The sequence below is a fragment of the Ictalurus furcatus genome, chromosome 3, assembly GCF_023375685.1.
Source record: "Ictalurus furcatus strain D&B chromosome 3, Billie_1.0, whole genome shotgun sequence".
Taxonomy (NCBI): domain Eukaryota; kingdom Metazoa; phylum Chordata; class Actinopteri; order Siluriformes; family Ictaluridae; genus Ictalurus; species Ictalurus furcatus.
In genome coordinates this window covers 34,235,468-34,253,690 of record NC_071257.1, presented here as the reverse complement: position 1 = coordinate 34,253,690, position 18,223 = coordinate 34,235,468, and the positions used below count along the sequence as shown (strand labels likewise).

Below are 18,223 nucleotides of genomic sequence, written 5' to 3'. Positions count from 1 at the left end.
CAACCAAGGCCAAGACAAGACCAAGACCCATACTAACCAAGATCATGGGAAGGCCAAGAACCATACAATTTAAGACCAAGAAAAGACTAAAACCCATACCATTCAAAACCAAGATAATATTATGATCCACACCATCTGAAACCATGAGAAGACCAAAACCCATACCAAGCAAGACCAAGACAAGACCACTGCCCATACCATGTGAGACCAAGACAAGGCTAAGACCTGTAATCATTTTAGACCAAGACAAGATCTATGCCTATCGCATCTGAGAAGAAGACCTGACTAAAACCCATACCTTCCAAAACCAAGACAAACCGAAGACCAATGTGAGACCAAGACAAGACCAAAACCCATACCAACCAAAGCCAAGAGAAGACCAAGTCCCACACCAGCTAAGACCAAGACAATACCATATCCCATACTAACCAAGACCAACACAATTAGACCCATACCATCTGAGACTAAGACCCATATAATCCAAGACCAAGACAATCAATCTCAGCTATATCTAAAGTTAAATGAGCTGATCAGGAAAATCTTACCGATCATTAAAAATACCCCAGTCACTACAGATAAACAGAACTGTTTAGTGGAATCTGGAGAATCTACTTTTACGAAAAGATCCTCGAATAGATAAATGTCCTAGACCGGACCTGTGAAAACACTCACAATCTTTTATTGATGGGAAAGAGAATTCGAAGGCTGGGAGAATTGTGTTCTCAGCCTCATATCGATTGTTTCCCCATTTCTTTTCAGAGCTGCAGCCTTGCTAGAACTACAGACGTGTTGTTTTTAAAAAAAAAACGTTTGGTATTTAATCAATACTCTGATTGAGGCCTGAGGATACTGAACAAGTCTGAATGTGCTGAAGCCCTGGAGTGAGCGGAATATAGCAATACAGCAGTGTTTGGCATGGATCAGTCCACGTGTCATTTTATTGTATCTTCAGTTTAAGGTTGAGGGATATGATGACATGCCATTGTTATTATGATTCATACAACAGCTTTGTTGAATTCTGTCGAAACATTAGCTAGCTGGCTACTTGGTTAAGTTTTCAGTTAACAATAAACTGGTTGGCTTAACGTTTGCAACAGCACTTGAGCAGCTACAGAATGTTATTTCAACTAAGCTAGTGCGCTAGTGGGTAACTTTAGCTTGGTGCTGTATTTAGGTACCTGCCTCGCTTGGTTATATTTACAAGCAATTATTGTATGCTACATCAAGCCAAAGAAGCCTCTGATTGGCTGATCATATTTAATACAGTATAAGCTCCGCCCTTGTTGACCCGGAAATGCCTATGAATTAGCAAAAGCAGGCTATGTAAGTAAATAGAACAATTCTTTTTCGGATCGTTGCCCATTTAAGTTCATTATCTCAGCTTTATCCGGATAATTTCTTTCTTTATTAGTATCTGAACTTTATCAGATCTAAAGCAGTATCTTTATGATCCTAGAAGTTATTAAAAGCAGCACATGTGGATGAATATTCCTTTATATTAAGTCGAGTTGACGCTGAGCTCTAATGTCGTTAGTCTTAGTTAATTAAGCACTGTTGCTGTTGAGGCATAAACCGTCTCTCATTACACACAGTGTCTGGCACCATCTTCCTTGTTTTCCGCTCAGCGATTTGTTTACAGCTGTCTCATATTTTGGACCACACAGGAGATATTTTGAAGGCTTATCACAACCAAGTCATAAAGAGATCTGACCAATCTTACAAGCTGAATGTGTTCAACGAAGGATAGACATGTTTATATATCAGTACTTAAAACAAATCAGAATGGGTGGATTATTACAATAAGCTCCATCCAGTAGTTAGTGCTTTAAGTGGGAAATGCACATATATGTTTGTTGGGGGTTTTTGTTTGTTTGTTTATTTGTTTTACAGTGGTTTTAAGAGCTCTTGAAATTCCCTGATTAGCTAGATTTGTCCTTGTATTCCTGTGGTGTCCCGAGTTTTCATCCCTGGGGGTACAGCGTCTGTGTAATTGTCCTTTGACTATTGTGTGATGATTTCTTTGTTATCAGAGGATTGATGGGCCAAGCTGAATCATCAGAGACACGTGGGTATAATTTTGTGGCTGTGTGCTTGACTTCTGAACGTAAAACCCCTCCTCTGAGGCTCTCTAGATAAGAAATAACAATAAATAAATAAAAAGCTAAAAGTAAAATACTACTTCTACTACTACTACTACTACTATTACTATTACTATTACTAGTACTATGACTACTACTATTACTAGTACTATTACTACTATTACTACTACTATTACTACTACTACTAACAATAATAAGAGCTGTTTTTTAACATTTATGGAAGGAGTCTCCGATGTCAGTGCTCTGTAGCAGTCAGAGGTAAAGCTGTAACTTTAAGTTTTTATGCTTTGCGGTTTCTCTGTAAATGTATATATATATATATATATATATATATATATATATATATATATATATATATATATATGTATATTTCTGTTACGAAATGGGACGATAGCGGAAGCAAGTGCAGATCAAAGTCTTTATTCCAAACACAAAGTCAATAAACATGAGCAGAGATAGGCGGTCCGAAGCATGAAGCATGAAACACCTGAAACAAATGCAACATGCTGATTATTTATTTATTAATAAAAACATTTATGTGAAAAGCCTGTCGGGCTGCAGCTTGTCCGTGTGTGTGGGGGTTTTCTTTGACTCTAATTGGATGTGTGTATTGTTGTGAGAGTGTGTTATTAGTGTCGACAGCAGCTGAAGCTCCATGTCCACACACACACACACACACACACACACACACACACACTTGCTGTCAATCAACGCCTCCTGAAAACCCTAGTTAAAAGCCATGAAGTGCAGGGAAGAATACATACTGTACACTCTCAACACTCTGTGTGTGTGTGTGTGTTGTAAAAGCAATGAGAGTAAATATGGATTAAACCGAGTTTAAGACCAAGAACCGCTTTTATTCCATCGTAAAGCTCATTACAAGGTGTCGGTTAACTTTCTATTACAGCAGCTCTGACAGTAGTGCAGCTGCAAATCACTCGTTAATATTCACGTGTTATCGTTTCTATAGCAACCCTCGGACTTGCACGGCGGATGCTCCACCTAGGCAGATGAAAGATGCGTGTAATCACAGATATAGTAACGTTCATGGAAGGAGTCTCCAGTGCCAGCGCTTTGTCAGAGGTGAAGCTGTAACTGTAGACTTTCTAGCACCTTCATGACAGAGTTTTATTGTTTTCTCAATAACATGTCAAGCTGTGTGGGGTTTTTTTTTTTTCCTTCGTTTTCTGAGAACAGGAATATTTCACAACATTAGAATGTCCACAACATTACATGTAACTATAAACAGATAAAAACAAAGGTACAACTTGTCGTTCTTTACTAATAAAAAATAATAATAATAATGAATCATTGGTAAATTGCTGTGGTATAAGGGAAATAAAACACAGAAAACAGTAACTCTGCTTCATCACATCAGTCCGTTGATTATTTTCCTATAACAGCGCAACACGGAGTGTTTCATTCCTTATGTGTAATTCTAGCACATTCCCATCCATCAGGTTAAATATACGGACAAACAGACACACTGTTAGCGATTAGCTCGTAAAACCTTTCTCTCTGTTTGTTTATTTAGACTCGTACACGTCCTGTGTTAACGCTGCCCTCCAGTCGTTGATGAGATAAATACCACATGACGTGTTCAGGCCCAGAAGCTTGGCTCAGCTCTGTCCTCCATTACAGTAGTTTGACCCTGCGCCAAAAGCTCAACCCACGTGTAAAAAAACCCAAAAACAATTACCGATAATAAAGCGTTCTTCCATCTTTGATCCCATTCCCATTGATTCCTTGTTGTGGTTGAACACTTTTAACCACCTAGCTGCATCTAAAACCACTCAGATTCTCAGCGGCATCGTAGTGTAGCCTACTCCTCTGTTTCAAATATCACTATAAAAGAATCACAACGAACTACACACTGTGCACAGAAACACATGCGTGATAAATATTGCAATTGACTCTTTCTTTAATGTCTCAGTCATATTGTTTTATGCCAGTGCTATGACTCTTAACCTTTCAACCTTAACCTTAAAGACGTAAGGAGTGAAACAGTCAGCCGGTGTCACGCTGTTAAAGGAAATATATCATCGACGGGGTGGTGTGGTGTGGTGTGGTGTGGTGTAGTGTGGTGACGCTGATGTACTGTTACTACCGGAAAACTGTTTTTTTTTTCCCTATAACGGCATGCCCTGAAGTGTTTTATTCCTTTGTGAATCTGCCCTAGTATGAGCTGCTGTTATAGAAAAGTAATCGAGACCTTCTTAACCAATCAGAGTCAACGGGGACTGTGCGGTGTAAAGATCTTTATAATGCATTTTATTATCACTGTTACGGACTTGACGGTGACGCTGCACCTGAGAATTACAGTGACGCTGACGGGGATCGGAAATGACTCTTCAATTATCACTAGAGTGAATCAGGGAGATGGAGGACAGGTGTGTGTGTGTGTGTGTGTGTGTGGATCTGTGCCAGACAACGTCTGAGCTGTCAGCCTGATTCATTAATACCCATTTTTTATTTTCATTAATGCCCTTTAATTAACATCTAAAATCACACAGCACTCAGATGACCATCGGTGTAATAATTGAAAATAATCATTGTCGGAATAATGTATTAAACACGACGAGATACTGATTTATTCTGCACTGATGATTCTTGGCCATGACTATAGATTGGGAGTGTGTGTGGCTCTGTGATAATAGATACTAAGATACTATATGTAAGAAGATGAATGAGTTAAACCGATCAGGGATCGGGGAGTTGTACTTTTACAATCACAATTAGCGCCTGCAGCCTGCGTGTACATACAGTCTCTAAAGCTCAGGACTGAACCCTGAAGCCTGGAGCTGTGAGGTGGGAACGCTACCTGCTGTAGCACTGTGCCACCTCATGGTAATACATTCAATTATTTATTTTCTGCAGAAAAAAACCCCCCAAAAACAACAACCTGTCCCTGATCTCCATCTGAAATTCATTCATTGCTATTGATTTTAATTAAAGTGAAGTACTGACAGCGAACACACACGAAAACATGGAAGAAGATAAATTACTCCCTAATATTCGATTCAAATGTTTACCAGAGTTGATTCTAGTTTTTGATTCTGGAAAGAATCAATTCTTTCCAGATGATAAATTACCTAGCAATACATTACATTTGCGTTTACATTTATGGCACTTGGCAGACACCGTTATCCCTTATCCCTTATTTCTTATCCCTTATCCCTTATTTCTTATCCCTTATCCCTTATCTCTTATCTCGTATCCATTATCCCTTATCTCTTATCTCGTATCCCTTATCCCTTATTTCTTATCCCTTATCCCTTATCTCTTATCTCGTATCCCTTATTTCTTATCCCTTATCTCTTATCTCGTATCCATTATCTCTTATCCCTTATCTCGTATCCCTTATCTCTTATCTCGTATCCCTTATCTCTTATCTCGTATCCATAATCTCTTATCCTTTATCTCGTATCCCTTATCTCTTATCTCGTATCCCTTATCTCTTATCTCATATCCCTTATCTCTTCTCTTGTATCCATTATCTCTTATCCCTTATCTCGTATCCCTTATCTCTTATCTCATATCCCTTATCCCTCATCTCGTATCCCTTATCTCTTATCTCGTATCCATTATCTCTTATCCCTTATCTCTTATCCCTTATCCCTTATCTCGTATCCCTTATCCCTTATCTCGTATCCCTTATCTCTTATCCCTTATCTTGTATCCCTTATCTCTTATCTCGTATCCCTTATCTCTTATCCCTTATCCCTTATCTTGTATCCCTTATCTCTTATCCCTTATCCGTTATCTTGTATCCCTTATCCCTTATCTCGTATCCCTTATCCCTTATCTCTTATCCCTTATCCCTTATCTCGTATCCCTTATCTCGTATCCCTTATCCCTTATCCCTTATCTCGTATCCCTTATCTCGTATCCCTTATCCAGAGCGACTTATATACAGTATATCTCATTTTTAGAACTGAGCAGTTGATGCTCAGGGCCTTGCTCAAGGGCTCAACAGTGGCGGCTTGGTGGTGCTGGGATTTGAACTCATGGCCTTCTGGTCAGAAGTCCAATGTCTACCCCATTTAATAATAAATAAATAAATAAATAGAGTCTAGAAATAGGGTTAATAATTCTAATTATATGTTTATAATAATCAACTAATTAAATATCGCATACATTATACACTCAGCTGTACACCTGCTCAATCACACAATTACCTAATCAGCCAATCATGTGGCTATCAGGTGTATTTTTACCATAATGCACGACATTTTTTTGCCATAATGCTGTAGCGAAAGCATCCTGAATCACTTCTTAGCTTGTGTAGCTCCCCCGGACTCTGGTGAGAAAAAAAAATGTGTGTATTTTACCGTGTGAAGATACGAGATGTTTTTTATATAGTGCACTCTAACGAGTGTGAGATGGCATCTTGTAAACACTTTGGCTTTTTAGTACAGCTCAGTGCTACATGCTGCACTGTGTTTGGAGTGTGTGTGTGTGTGTATATGTGTGTGTGTATGTGTGTGTGGGTGGGAGGTATGATTGGGGCCCCTGGCTTTGTTATACTTTTGTGTGGTGGTGCAGGAAGGAGAGATTTGCATACTGTTTCCTACACACACACACACACACACACACACACACCTGTCTGTCTGGTCCAGACGGTTTGGCCAAGGACTTATTCAATTGCCATAGCTCCGTTGGGAGAACAGGATAGGACGTTGCAAGCTGTTTTTTTATTACAGTCCTCCTGAATGTGTTATATTACCGTAAATAATCCATGTACCACAGCACTGTAAAATTCTGGCTTCTGAATGTCACAGGTTATATATAGAACAGGAAGTGTTAAAGTTTTGCGTTTGCCTTATTTAGTCGTATTGTTTGCACTTTAACAGCGGATACAGCATAATACAACTTCGAGGTCTGCTTTAAGTCTTTTGGGTTTTTTAATATACTCAGTTCATCCTAAGGGACCAGGGGTTTGTCTTGAACTTCCACTCCCACGGCTTTGTCTATTTTTTCCTTCTTGTTTCACGACATGTTTGTCCTTGTCCTTATGAAGACTCTAAGCCTGGGGGCGGGGGGGGGGGGGAGGGGGGTTGTTCATTGGTAAGTGATTTGCGTCATTAGAAATAAACTTGTCGTACGTGTTGTTTCATCCAGTGTGTAAGACCTACGTTTACTGCGAATTTGTCCCCTGAACGAATCTCCATCATGTCACACTGCTCTGCTGAACCCAAGCCCAGGGCAAAGCGTGTTCACACCCTGAACACTCGACACCGGCGTGTTAAATCCGAGTGTTTTAACACAGCAGGACCTGAAGGGTCGATAACGTGATTTATAATGCGCCGGTGAAATTAACACGTCTTTTATAAATAAAAATAAAATGAATAATATATGTGAAAATGAAGGCCATTAACTCTTACAACCGCTGGACCACATCGCATATCAAAGACGTCCCAAAGTGAAGCTTCTCTTTTTATGGTTTTCCAACAGCAGACTAAGTTGCTACAAGTCACAAATAGTCCTCTTTTTAATCCTAATAAAAACTCTCTGATGTTTTGAACCGACCGCTCTGGAAGCCCCGCCCCTACCCGCCATCTCGCGGTAGTAACGTTAAGTAATATTAATAAAATAAGGCGTGATATATGGGAAGAGTTCGAACTAATCTTGGAGAGGAGTGAGAGTGAATAAAATAAAATAAAAAGTTATGGATAAAATAAAGTAATGCGGAAAACGAAAAGGGTCAGAATGGAGGGTGGATCATGATTGGAAAAAGGGTCATAATCAGGTCCTACATTAGCTACTGTTAACCACATTCTTTAAACAAACGAACAAAAAATAGAACCCCTAAGGGTTCTTTGGTTGTCCCTCTGGGGAACACTTAAGGGTTCGATGTACTGTAGAGCCATACAACTGAGTGGATTCCTCTCAGAAAGGGTTCCAACTAGAACCACATTTTGGAAGTGAAGACAACTTATCTTTGTCTCAAAGAACCCTTAAAGAACCCTTGAAGAACCATGGTTATTGTGTTAAAATAATAACAAACATTAGCATAATCAACAATAGAAATACAAAAAAATAAATGTCTTGCAGTTATATGTAAACATTAGAGCCCAAAAAAATACATTTTCTAGTCCATAATGTATTTTTATTTATTTGTATTGTGAGTTTTAATTCACCGTTCATCTTTGTCTCTCTGGTCATGTGACCTGCTCTAACGGCTACAGTTATAACTACGCCTGGTCTTTTCTTCTCCTTCTGAAACCTAACCATTAGATAATTATGAACCCTGACCTTGCTGTGCATTTGAGATTGTGTGTGTGTGTGTGTGTGTGTGCGTGTGTGAGAGAGTCTGACAGATGGAGAGTGAACGAGGGAGCGAGGGATAGAAGGGCAGATGGATGATGGGAAGGGTCAGAGAGAGAGAGACGGGCGTCGCTTTGTTCAGTTGTTGTTTACAGTATCAGGATGGGCGAAGCTTCTAAAATCCAGCTGAGCCCCTGATTTACAGAAATACGTCACTCTTAATTCCACTTGCTCTTTGCTCAGCGAGGCCGTGGATTTAGAAAACGTCAGTAAATGATTCATGTGTTTATTTATTTAGCAATTCTGTGATTTATTTAGATGTTAGGAGATGGTGAGGTGAAGTGGGAAGGCTCTCGTGCTGTTAACGCATGGACACGGATACATTATAGTGTATGAACTGAACGGGGTTTTCATGTGGCTCAGGAGAACAACGGTACTGTTTGATTTCAGTATTGTTTTTACAGATTTACATTTACACCCGTTTTTTTTTTTTTGCACAAAGACTGTGTAATTTATGAATGGCAGCTAAGTCTGGACAACAATTGCAGTCACAGTGCCGTATTCAGCGTGTGCGTAGCGAGGATTTAATGCTGAACGTGCCAACGTCGGTATTCAGACCTCAGACACAACTACTTTCACTGTTCAGAAGTTACGTGAGAAGTTACGCAAATCCGAGCTTGAACTTAAGCACATTTTATAAGTCCGGTGCCAACATCTGACACAATATGTCACGCTGAAATGTATGTCTTGGCTGTAAAAAGCTCAAATAAATAAATAAATAAATTACATCTTGTAAAAAAAAAAGTGTAAATATCTTGAATTTAATTAAATTTATGTGGTATTTAGGGTTAGGGTAAGGGTTAGAGTCAGGGTTTGGGTTGTGGCAGTGGTAGCTCAGTGGTTAAGACGTTGTACTACTGATCAGAAGGTCATAAGTTCAAATGCCAGCACTGCATAGCTTCCACTGCTGGGCCCTTGAGAAAGGCCCATATATATATATAATTCCACCAAGGCTTGTTTGCAGAAGAAGTCCTGGAAGATTCTACAGGGCCATCACACTCACCTGACTTGAACCCCATAGAAAATCTCTGGTGGGATTTGAAGAAGGCGGGTGCAGCACGCAAACCCAAGAATATTACTGAGCTGGAGGCCGTTGCTCATGAGGAATGGGGTAAGATTCCTCAGGAACGCTGCCAGAAGCTCTGCATCTCGTTTACAGCAGGTCATAACAGCAAAAGAGTGCTCTACTAAGTACTAAAGATGCTCGCCATGAAGGGGTTGAATAATTTTGAGACTTCTGAAGTCATTATAAGTTGCATTTTCAGTTGAGTTTGGAGAAACCACTTGAAGCAGTCGTTGTGTTGAACTATTTCAAAAGCTTTTTTTCATCGCAAACAGCTGAAAGTCTGTACATTTTGACAATAAACCTGATTTGCTATGGGGGTTGAATAATTTTGATTGCAACCATATATATATATATATATATATATATATATATATATATATATATATATATATAACCTGGTTAAAACCTGGTTGCTAAAAGACCTGAGTATCCTAGCAACATGATGCTATACTATTATGGATTAGCACTAAAAGACAGTGAGTGCTATTCAGCTAAACCATTGGTCACCAACCCTGTTCTTGATCAACTAATACAGGTTTGGTCGATTTTGGTTGGAGACGGAACCTGCAGAAAGGTAGATCTCAAGAAAGAAGGTTGGGCTAAACGAACACTTTCCAATGATGTATCTCTAGAAGGTTCTTATGGTTTTGGAGTCCTGTCAGTGGCAAAATAATGCTAAGCGATGGTCTAGCCTGCAACCACCGGACATATATACACATCTCTTTGAAGCGCATTTACACTAGAGAGAAAGAGACAGAAAGGCGTACAAGTCTTGATGAATACGTGAACACGTACAAGACGTAACGTTTTACAATAACGTTATACATAGACAACAACTCACTAAAAACATGACCTAGCTGTCTAGTGTTAGCTAGCTAGTTTTATCGATGTAGACTTTAGGTGAGCTGTGTAGGTTTGTTAAAGCAATACACTCTAAATTAGGCATTTTAGCGAACGACATCTTCAGGACCGTGGAGTTTACGCGTTGCGGTTTCTCGGTGACATGACAAGCTGCGATTTTTTATCTTATTAACTTACAAAAATAGAGAGGCTAGTGAGGAAACGACCATTTTATAGCTGCTTTAACAAGTGAGAACGCAAGTGCAAACTTATTTAGCAGATGTTCCACAATATTAAGTGTAACTATAAATGGACAAAAAAAAATAATACTGTTTTTAAACATCATTTGTAAATTGGTGGTACTGAAGGAGTACAACACGACAGGACATGCTGTTATTGGAAATTAATCAACGTCAGGATCACTACGTCACTCATCCATCGTCGATTGTTTTCCTGTAACAGCATGACACGGGACGCATTAATGCACGGACAGGATTCTTTTGTTACCGGTTAATATTAGACCGTGTTGCTCACTCAGCCGTGGTGCGAACCACTTTATTACACAGCGATGAGATGAACGCAGATAACACGCACCGAGAGCAAGCGTAGGAAAAGGAAGAAAGAAAAGATGAAAGCAGAGACGGAGACAGAGCGGAGGATGGAGGGGGCGGCGGTGAGGGAGAGTCTGAATAATTGATAGTGATGGCAGACCCCCTTTCTGAGCCACTGTTCAATAATGAATGCATCCTCCCCCGAAACTGTCCAGCGTCTCGTCCCCGCGTTCTCACCGAGCCTCTGAGCTCCGACACTAAATGCTCACGTCGCCGTGCCGTGAAAGCCGAGACGCTTCAGAGAATTCTGAACGGATAACAGCTTGAGCACAACGACTCCCTGCTTCACGTAGTGCTCATGACTTAGTGCAAGGCAATTAGCAATAAAGGTGAAAAGATGGCGGGGATTATGGGTGATTAACGCAGCGCAGAACGATTTGCTACGATCATAAAGCAGCGATTCATCAACCGGAGCAAGCATCCTGCTCAGGGGATGGAGGAAGACACGAGATATTTTACAGAAATATGTGGGTGTGAACTGATCAGACATTTCATTGGTAGACGATGAGCATTTCTGAGCAAAATGCAATCTGTCGAGGTTTACAAGTTCTCCCCGTGTCCGTGGGGGTTTCCTCTGGGTTCTCTGGTTTCCTTCCACCTCCGAAAATCATGAGAACACGATGTTTCATGGACAAATGTAACTGTAAACGGATAAGAAAGTACGTAGTGATATACATATATACTACATTATTAAAAAAAAATGAAATGTTACTGTATAAGAGGAATAATACACTGTTATAGGAAAATAATCAACTTCAAAGTGGTAACAGTAACTCTAGAACTTCACACCACACTGTCATTCTGTACATTTACATGGACGACGATAATCCGATATGAACCCGATTAAGACGACACTCTGATTACGAAACTAGCATGGAAACAGAGATTACTGATGACCTTAATCTGACTAAAGTCATACTCGAAGTAAACACAAATCGAATTACGAATCGAAGTGCGTTACAGACATGTACACACCTTAATCACACTATTAACGTCGTGTGAGAGTTTTCACCGCATTGTGCGACAGGACACGTACACACACGGCAGCGCTCAACCTTTTGACGGCAAACAAGAGAGCACGGCTGCGTCCCAAACCGCGTACTTGCCTGCTATATAGTAGGAGAAATACATGTATCTCTATATACTATATAGACGGTAAGTACGCAGTTTGGGACGCAGCCCACGGCTTCAAGCAGTCGTCTATTTGCACGTACAGCACGACAAATAATTAACCGCACTTGAAGCTTTGGTAAAGAAAAATAAAATAAAATAAAAACACCCAAAACTGTATACGGTTCCATAACGAAGACCGACTGTATGTCGATACGTGAAATTCTGGAGGGACGTCGGACGGCGTGGCGCGGGGATGTAATGACGTGTGCCGTTAATCCATCTACGTTCTATCACATGTAAAACCTGAACATGAAAGGAGTATTCTAAAAGCGACTCATGTAAACACCTTAATCAGAATATTGTCTTATTCAGAATAAGGTCAATAATTAGATTACTGCTGTCCATGTAGACGTAGTCAATGATTATTTTCCCAAAACAGCATGACACTGAGTGTTTTATTCCTTCCTTACATATATACTATTGCTGATGTGTGTTTTTATTATTATTATTATTATTATTATTATTATTATTATTATTATTTATCAGAAATTGAAGTAAGGCTCACATTTGAAAGATAAATAACGGCAGTGATTAGCTGAAACGCCTGTTCGGCGACACTCAGGTGTAAACGCGTAAAACCCGTACCTTAAACTAAGCACACCACAAAGCATTGTCGTGTAAAAGTAAACGCACCCCGCCTCTGTGTCAGACTGTGAAATGCAACACAAAGCGTTTCAACACAAAGCACGCTCCCTAATTCACAGTGTTTTAATGAGCGCCTGCCTCTACTTTGGGCCTCACCCGTCACTCACAGGGGCATTATGGGACGACTCTTACTCCACCCACCTGCCTCCTGCCTCTCTGCCTCTCTGTGGAGCTCCTATAAGGATCTTATAGGATAAAAATTATAATAAGAAGCCCAAATCCAGGGAGCACCGGATCTAGCGCAGGTCCACTGGAGCACCGAGGCTCTTTGTTTCAGACACAAAAGGGAAAATAAACAGTGATTTTTTTGTTTTTTTTTTAAAGACATGGTACGCTTTTGATATGGAAATGGAATTTATTTTTTTTTGATCGGTGATTATGCACTTGCATGGCTCTCGAGAGCTTGTTGTGTGTACCGTTTGCACAATCAAAGCCATGCTTATGAATGATTGTAGCACATTATTTATAGGACACGGGACTTTACTTTGGATTAAAAAATAAAACCAGCCATAAAACCAACCATGATGGATTTTACAAGTTGTCTCATTGTGTATATGCATTTTATCATCCCAAATCACAATTATTATTACCTACATGCAGCATAAAGATATAAAGATTTCTTTAGACCTTTACACATCGACGACGTAAGTAGACCGAAGAACCCTGAAAACTGAAATGTCACTAAAAAAATTAAAACATTTTTAGTCTGGAGTTAAAAATACGAAGTGTTTGTGAAGTTTCTGCATCTGTCTCTCGCTCTGTGAGCATTTTTTCCAGTTACGCGCTGTCACTGGGTGAGAATTACGCAAATGCGTGCTGATTACTTGTTACAAACGTCAGTTATTTCCATTACATGATGAAAAAAATCCACCGTTCCTCTGGTGCGGTGTAAATCTGTCCCTCAGGTGCCTGTGCTGTGTTCAACTAATTGAAAATCAGTCACTCTGTCGTTTAGCGTTCATCAGCATCGGTCATGCCGATCCTAACACGTTAAACATGGCGGCATTAAAGGACTGACCGGGGAAACTGGAGGTGGCAGATGATGCCATCAATCACACACACACACACACACACACACACACACACACATTTCCACCTACTCCCTCGTTAGTGCATGACCATGTTGTAATAAAAGTCTGGCAGATGAATTATGAAGAACCGAGAGCAAATTCTTCAAAAAAACTCCATTAAATCATACACATTGTATAGGAGCCATATATTAAACCCCTTACACCACAGTGCTGTTAAGTTCTGGATTCTAACTGCTCAGAAGGTGTCGATTAATTTCCTACAACAGCAGCTCTGACAGTAATGCAGCTGCTAATCACAACTTTATATGCTGTAAATGTACCTTGTTGTTTCTATAGTGACAGATTTAAAGACTCGTTGATATCGTGAAGTTCTCTGTAAGTATATGTTTATTTAAAATGAATGGAAGGAGTCTCCAGTGTCAGTGCTCTATTACAGACAGAGGTAAAGCAGAAATATATATATATATATATATATATATATATATATATATATATATATATATATATATGTATATATATACATATATATACTGTATACTGTACTGAATCTACCAAAAATGTGACACTTTGCCCATTAACTATAAGAGATATACATGGTGACTGTGTAAAAGGAAAGGCATTATACTTTAAAAGGTTAAGGGTCATGACTGGTTCAGACATTTGTGAATTGTCAGTCTGACTAATGTTGGATGTGGGTGTGTACATATATTCCGATTCTTTCCTATTCTTTCCTATTCTCTTCTGTTCCCAGGTGCCTCACCCTTCCCTTAGCTCCGCCCGTCAGTTCACTTCTGCTCTGGACAGTCTCTTGCAAAATGTCCAACTTTTCCACAGTTATAACAGTTTAATCCTGGTCCATAGCCCTGATGGCCGGGTCTTCCTCGTCTGTGTGCTTTTGGTCTTCCTCTGCTCTCCATCTTTCTTTCCTTTACCTCTCGTAGGAGCTTCTCCATGTGGATTGCATACCTTTCCATTTGTGTGAGGCTTCCGGTGTCCCAGGTGATACATTGTTGTTTGACTATAGCGGCAATTTCTGGTTTCATGCCGTTCATAAAGCTGTTTCTGAGATGTGCCTCCCATGCTGTGATATCAGCCTGCCCATCTGCCAGAGCGTCAGGTTTCTCCAAGCCTGAGTTTGCATCACGGATCTCAGTGAGCCGGGACAGGTACTGTGATACAGTCTCTGAGTCTTGTTGTTTACACTTTACTATTTTTGTCATGTCCAGTCGCACAGGAAAGGTGTTCGTCAGCCTCTGCTGGAGCGCCGTGATTTGTACTCTGTACCTTGCGTTGACTCCATCATCCCACTGTGGGTTGATCAGGCGGGCATCGTTCTCTGGGAATGCACATGAAACCATGACCCAGTCCGTGCCACGTTTCGCCATGAGCAGTCGTCATAGTTCATGAGTGGTGGGTCTGAATTCTCTGCAGAATATCTGAAGTTCATCCCCAAACTTCCGTCCTCTTACTTCGCAGAGTGCCGGCAGATGCGTCATGCTGCTCCTGATGTCTTCCAATGTCCAGGGTCTGTGAACTAGCACAGAGCCTCCTTCTCCGGCCACTTCTAGCATTGGGGCATTTACCACGTCGTGCACTGTCCCTTCTCTGTCCGATTTTGTTGGTCTGAAGCGCTCAGGCAGCAATGTTGTTGGTCCCTTCACTTGGGATCTCGTGTGTAACACCACCAGTGAAGACAGGACGGCTGGCGCATAGTTCGGTGGGGGTTGGTGGCTCAGTTCTGACAGGTTTGGATAGAGTGGTGTAGGCTCAGCTGCTTCATCGTGAGGAGGTGCCATTGAAACTACAGGTTCCTCACTCCTTACTGGCTGTGGGCATCGTGGTGGGGCGGAGCCCAGGTCGGGATCGGCTTTCTGCAATTTAGCACACTGAGAAACAGATGAGGGCCCTGCCTGACATTTTTTCTCTCTTTTATGTGCCTCGCTCTGCCATTCAGCAAATGCCTTCCAGTCTGCCAAAAACTGCACTTCACTCTTTGTTTTAGGGGTCTCTCTCTCTCTCCTTTGTCTCCAAATTAAGTTTCAGTTGTTCTAACTGTCTGAGACTAAAACTACCTTTTTTTTTTCTGGGAAAGCACATTCTTTGAATATTCCCTGTCACAGGATGTGCTTTGCTATATGTTTTATCCATATTTTAAGTTTTTTAATTTTTTTATTTTTACAGCTTCTATAACTTTCAAAGTTTTAATCAATTTAACGTGCTATGAAAATCAAGTGAATATGCATTCTCGTACACAGACAGAAAAGGTTCAAAATGTGTGCCAAATCTCTAGACATTCAATTAATCATATAACCTATAGGTTCAATAGACCAAACCTTAAGAATGTAAAAGAGTTCACCTGTGAGGGCGAGTCCACATACAGCAATTTGGTAGGACTTACAGTTTTCTCTTCCCTTCTTCTTTTTTTTTAAATTATAATTATTATTATTTTTAATTTTATTTAAATTTACCAAATATATCATGTACCGCTGATATGATGGAATGAGTAAATGGGGCATGCCACTTGATAATAATCCGCTGTAAAAATCCGCCGTGCTCAATACACAATGACTTCATAAAATTCTAATTCTAAGTCATTGACTCCCTTCCATAGAGACAGCAATACACAATAACTTCATAAAATTCTTTTACAATTCTAAATTCTAATTCTAATTCTAAATTCTACCAGTCAGTGGTAAGGCTGCATCGGTCAACACAGACCTCAGGGTGAAACTTTTCCCCGAGCATCCTCCGGTTTGCTTGTTGTCCAGAAAAGCTGAAAAGCCTCGCGCAGCCCAGCCAGGAGACGCCAAATTGTCGTGGAAATTAGATAACACTCGTCGACTTGTCCTCTGAAGGTAAAAAGGTTTATTACAGAAAGATGGTTGATACAGGAGAGAATAAAGCAGGATAGAATAATGAGAGCGCTCTGAAGTGCTCGTGCTGAACCACTACTATATATGAAACGCAGCGCATGACATAATTCTGTGTACCGATAAGAAGCGGTTTGAGGCAGTTCAAACAGGCTTAGTTTTAGGATCTCGGAAGATGTTTAAATGAACCTTGAGCAGAAGAACATGTTTGTGTCTCTGTAAGCAGATAAATATTCTGTACTGATCTCAGTGACATGACATGGCCTTCTTAGGCGTTATCCTCACATGAGAATGAAGTAGAACAATGTATATATATATATATGTATATATATATATATATATATATATATATATATATATATATATATATATATATATATATGTATGCTAAATTAAATGAAGTAGTAGTAATAAATTCAAAGCTGTCATGAGTTTTTTGGATCCATGCTAGCTATATCATTAACCTATTTTTGAAAAAACAGTCCTTTGAATAATTATTTGGAATTTTAAAATCCTTCATATTTATAATAAGGGAATACTAAAAGTCGACCCAAACCTTCATCAGTGTGAAACTCTTTATCGTTACAGTCCGGATAAAGAAGCAGAAGTGACTGAAGAAAAGCTGAAACGAGATCATGAACCCTTTTACAAGTGAGTTATTCAGCAGTACGTTCACTGAGGACACTCGTGGACTCTGGTGGTCCTTTCAGCTCGTTAGCACGCCGGCTAGTATAAGGGAAAATGGCTGGTAGTTGTCCAGAGGTCAAGAGCAGGTCAGAGGGAGGTGAGGCACAATAACACTGGTACAGGGGTCAAACTGATTACTGACCCCTCCGTCACACCCCAGGGAGCTGAACTGAAGAGCGAGGACATGTACAGGGGGCACAGGGGTCAGTTGAAGATTCTGTCCTAGTGACCAGGAGAGTTACGATCACATGAGTTAAGATCACTGAACCATCAGCTGCTCTAGATAAAGCTGATACTGACATCTGCACAAGTTTCTCTTTCTGGGTAGAAACTAGCTCTGAATAATAGAAAATGCCAATATTTTATTACAAAAGTAGAGTTTGTGCTGAAATATATATATATATATATATATATATATATATATATATATATATATATATATATATATATATATATATATAAAGCATTGTGGAGAATTTGAATTATTCATTTGAAGAAAAACAAAGAAGGATCAGTAGAAAATGGCAAGATTAAAGGCTAGTATTTCTTTCTGAAGTAGTGCAACAGTGAAATAGAAATAAAAATTTCATCCATTTGAACAGAACCAAAGGAATAATTTTTACTCAAATCTGCTCAGTCTGCTGTACTGAATATTTGGATTCGCGTGCACAGAGGGATTCTGACCGCTGAATTTGCAGCCGTTTAAAAGTGAAGTGAAGTGGACGGATATTAAACGGTGTAACTCATCGCTGCAAAAACGTACTGTAGAAGGTCACTTACATGAGCCACTTTTACAAGTAGTCATCAGGTAAAGTGTCGCTCAACACCCACGTCCTTCCGCTCTTCTCTCGGTGCGTGTCATCGTGCTGTAGGA

At 40.0% G+C, this 18,223-nt stretch overlaps 1 protein-coding gene across 6 annotated transcripts in view; it reads left to right on the top strand.

The window, feature by feature from the left end:
* gpm6ab (glycoprotein M6Ab) overlaps window positions 1–18,223 on the top strand; it is a 75,632-nt gene that overhangs the window by 31,693 nt on the left and 25,716 nt on the right. For 2 of the 6 annotated variants that reach the window (XM_053622141.1, XM_053622142.1), the window contains exon 2: window positions 17,251–17,313. The exons of 3 other annotated variants lie outside the window; for them this stretch is intronic. In XM_053622141.1, the coding sequence (XP_053478116.1) occupies window positions 17,298–17,313 (16 nt within the window). In that variant the 5' untranslated portion in view covers window positions 17,251–17,297. Of the gene's footprint in view, window positions 1–16,416; window positions 16,648–17,250; window positions 17,314–18,223 lie in introns of those variants that run through there. One more of the 6 variants, XM_053622140.1, reaches the window with a different exon arrangement.